The sequence below is a fragment of the Abramis brama genome, assembly GCF_963993115.1.
Source record: "Abramis brama genome assembly, chromosome: 7".
NCBI classification, from domain to species: Eukaryota; Metazoa; Chordata; class Actinopteri; order Cypriniformes; family Leuciscidae; genus Abramis; species Abramis brama.
This window is the reverse complement of record NC_139969.1, coordinates 37,844,738-37,848,276: the sequence shown is the minus strand read 5'-3', so window position 1 is coordinate 37,848,276 and position 3,539 is coordinate 37,844,738. Positions and strand designations below refer to the sequence as shown.

The window sequence follows — 3,539 nt, the reverse complement described above, 5'->3', positions numbered from 1 at the left end:
AGGCGATCTAGCGCTGAAATGTGTTGTTTTTTAAATCAAGTGATCAAAGTGCCGCTGCGATCAGTGGCGCGAATACTGTGTTCTCTTGTGGCTCGCGCACAGTCTTCACTCGGACTCGCGCTTCAGTCTGTTGTGGAGACTCTCTATTCGTTCCGGTGAAATTACAAAACAAAATAAACACAAACGTGTCCTTGCCTGATACAACCACTGATAAACATAATCGGTTTTGATGATAAAAATAAAAATAACTATACGAGTGCGGATTAGAAGAACCCAGAACCTCTAACACGCTTGGCAAAAGTTCTGCCACTGGACCACGTAAATGCACGCTTAAAATTGTCGGATCTATTCATTTATTCACGTGAAAATTCTCACCACTAACAACATATATTAGACCTCATTAATCACTCTTTGGGGTCTGAAACTCGAATGAAAACTCGAATGAAACTCGGTGACTTTTCCTAAATAATCTATCTAAACATGCACAAAAAAACTGGGCTTGATTTGGTTGTTCTAAAGGTGTGTACAATTTTTTTTACCTTTTAAGGTCTTTGGGGTCAAAATGACCCCACATTGAAAATGAATGGGAAAATGCAAAAAATGACTTTTTTAAATTTTGTTTGTCAAAAAAATAAAAGTAAATCCATTATAAATCTGAAAATTTCTACAAATAAATCAAGGTCTGGTCCTAGAGCATAAACCCAAAGTGGAACAAACTTTCTATCTCATACACACACACACACACACACACACACACACGTATGCCACTGCAACAGAGAGCATTTTTATAGAAATTGGCAAATAAAATCAACTAAACTGGCATAAATCTGAAAAATGTAACATATGCAACATGGAACAAGCTTGTTCCCCCCCCCACACACACACACACACACACACACACACACAGATAGAGAGAGAGAAAGAGAGGGAAAGGGCAGATACAAGAAAGATGAAATGCAGCTGAACTTTTGCACTCTGAGAAAGTTTACAGTTAGATGAAAGAGCTGCAGCAGTATTTTGAAAACATCCCAGTTAGAGTATAAAAGTGGCAGTCTGGTTCCCGCACACATCTCATTCTGTGACAGCACTATGGCCAAAAGGTACAGTCTTGAGGAGACCCTGGATTTCATACTGGATGAAAGTGATAATGAAGAACACCTGGAGAACGCTGACCCAGATAATCCTGAGGACTTTACCACTGACACAGAAGATGAAACAGAGTTTCAAGAAGATTACCAGGAATCTGAAGAGGAGGATTATCAGGAGGAAGGCCATGCAGACGAAATGTATTTGTCAAAAAATGGAAACATTGTCTGGAATTCTACTCCACCTCTACAGAGGCCAGAAAGAGCTTCAGCATCAAGAATCATCAAACTAACACCAGGACCGACCAGGTATGCATGCTCTCGCGTCGATGACATAAAGTCTGCCTTTTTATTATTTTTTCCAACGTCTATCCAGAACATCTTGATTGAAATGACTAATTTGGAAGGCAAGAGAGTGTATGGTGACAGCTGGAAGGATGTAGATTGGACAGAGTTGGAAGCTTTTTTTGGTTTGATCCTTCTTGCCGGTGTTTATCGCTCACACAATGAGGCCTTGACAAGCTTGTGGGATGCTGAAACTGGTCGTTCAATTTTTCGTGCCGTCATGTCCCTGAAAAAATTCACAGCATTGACAAGAATTATCCGTTTTGACAACAAGGACACAAGAAGAGGTCGACGTGAGACGGACAAGCTGGCTGCAATACGTGACATCTGGGATCTGTGGGTTGAGCGTCTCCCTCTGATGTATAACCCAGGCCCAGATGTAACTGTAGACGAGTGCTTGATTCCATTCAGAGGAAGATGTGCTTTCAAGCAGTACATTCCCAGCAAACCTGCGAGGTACGGAATCAAGATCTGGGCTGCATGTGATTCCACAACCAGTTATGCCTGGAATATGCAGGTATACACAGGGAAGCCTCTGGATGGAAAGCCTGAAAAAAAACAGGGTATGCGCGTCGTCCTCGACTTGACCGCTGGTCTTCAGGGACACACAATAACGTGTGACAATTTTTTTACGTCACATGCCCTTGGACAGGAGCTGCTAAAAAAACAGCTAACAATGGTTGGGACAATAAGAAAAAACAAGCCTGAGCTTCCACCTGCTCTTCTCTCAACAAAAGGCAGAGATAGTTTTTCTTCTCTCTTTGCCTTCAGTGACACACATTGCCTTGTATCTTATTGGCCCAAAAAAGGCAAAAATGTGTTGCTAATGAGCACCTGCCACAAGGAGGCGATAATAAGCGACAGGGAGGACAAGAAGCCTCAAGTAATCTTGGATTACAATCATTGTAAAGGAGGAGTTGACACCATTGACAAGGTATTTCCATATTTGATATTCATATGCATAATTTGCTAAATTTATAATGCATTTCTTTTGTCAGCGAATGTACTAATCTATGTGTCTTTGTAATATTGCAGATGATTGCAACCTACAGCTGCAAGAGGAGAACAGCTCGTTGGCCAATGGCTCTTTTCTCAGCCATGATTGATGTGTCCGCCGTCAATGCTTTTGTGGTGTGGAAAGCAATAAATCCTGAATGGGAGAGAGGAAAGTGTTTCCAGAGGAGGCTGTTTCTTGAACAACTTGGAAAAGCTCTCGTGAGTCCACACATGAAGAGCCGAAAACGCCTGCCTCGCACACCAGCCTCAGTCAACATACTGAAGAAAATTCAAGATCCTTCATCTGACAGTGAAGAGGAAGCTCCAGGACCTTCCACCAAACCTCAATCCTCAAAAAGGAAGCGCTGTGAGGTGTGTCCACGGAACAAAGACACAAAGTCTGGAAGGCAATGCACAAAGTGCAAGAAGAACATCTGCCCTGCTCATACTGTCAACATCTGCAAGATGTGCATGGACTTTAGATCATCCATCCACAAAAAGAAAGCGCTGTGAGCAGAGCAGCAGAGACGTGAAGTTCAGATGGGACTGCACAAACTGGAAGAACATCTGCACTTCTCATACTGTCAACATCTGCCAGATGTGCATCGACTTTAGTTCATGATATGAAGTACCATTATCAGTGTTTTGCACTCTGCTTGTTCTTTCACATGTTTATTAGCCATGTGATTTATAAAAAAAGTTGTTCTGTGTACCCTTCACTCCTGTTCATTACAGTTTATTGGTGCTGTTGTTTTGTATTATATTGGTTTATTTACTTTTAAAATTCATCTTGTTCTAAAATCTCTTGTTCTAAAAAAATAAATAATTGTTGATAAATAATTTTCTGAAATAAATAGTGTGTGATTACAATCATGTCATAGTGGTGACGTTTTTTCAAATGTATGTATAATAATTTGCAAAAGCAGATAATTCAAAATATATTAGAAAACAACAACAAATTCTAACTCTGACAAAACTACAGATTTTTTATGTATTTCAAAATGTTTAAATAGATATTCACAAAATATATATCAAAGTTGTGAGGAGAAGTTGAAGCATCAAGAAAAATGAAGTGAAAATGAATGAGTCTCTATGGCCCTCTATTGGATACAT

General features: G+C 40.2%; 1 protein-coding gene across 1 annotated transcript; it reads left to right on the top strand.

The window, feature by feature from the left end:
* Nucleotides 1–1,053: 1,053 nt before the first annotated feature.
* On the top strand, nt 1,054–3,146 carry LOC311087269 (piggyBac transposable element-derived protein 4-like). Its single transcript, XM_084120569.1, has 2 exons — nt 1,054–2,364; nt 2,466–3,146. The coding sequence occupies exons 1-2, from the start codon at nt 1,090–1,092 to the stop codon at nt 2,937–2,939; spliced, it is 1,749 nt and encodes a 582-aa protein (XP_083976695.1). The 5' UTR covers nt 1,054–1,089; the 3' UTR covers nt 2,940–3,146.
* Nucleotides 3,147–3,539: the final 393 nt, after the last annotated feature.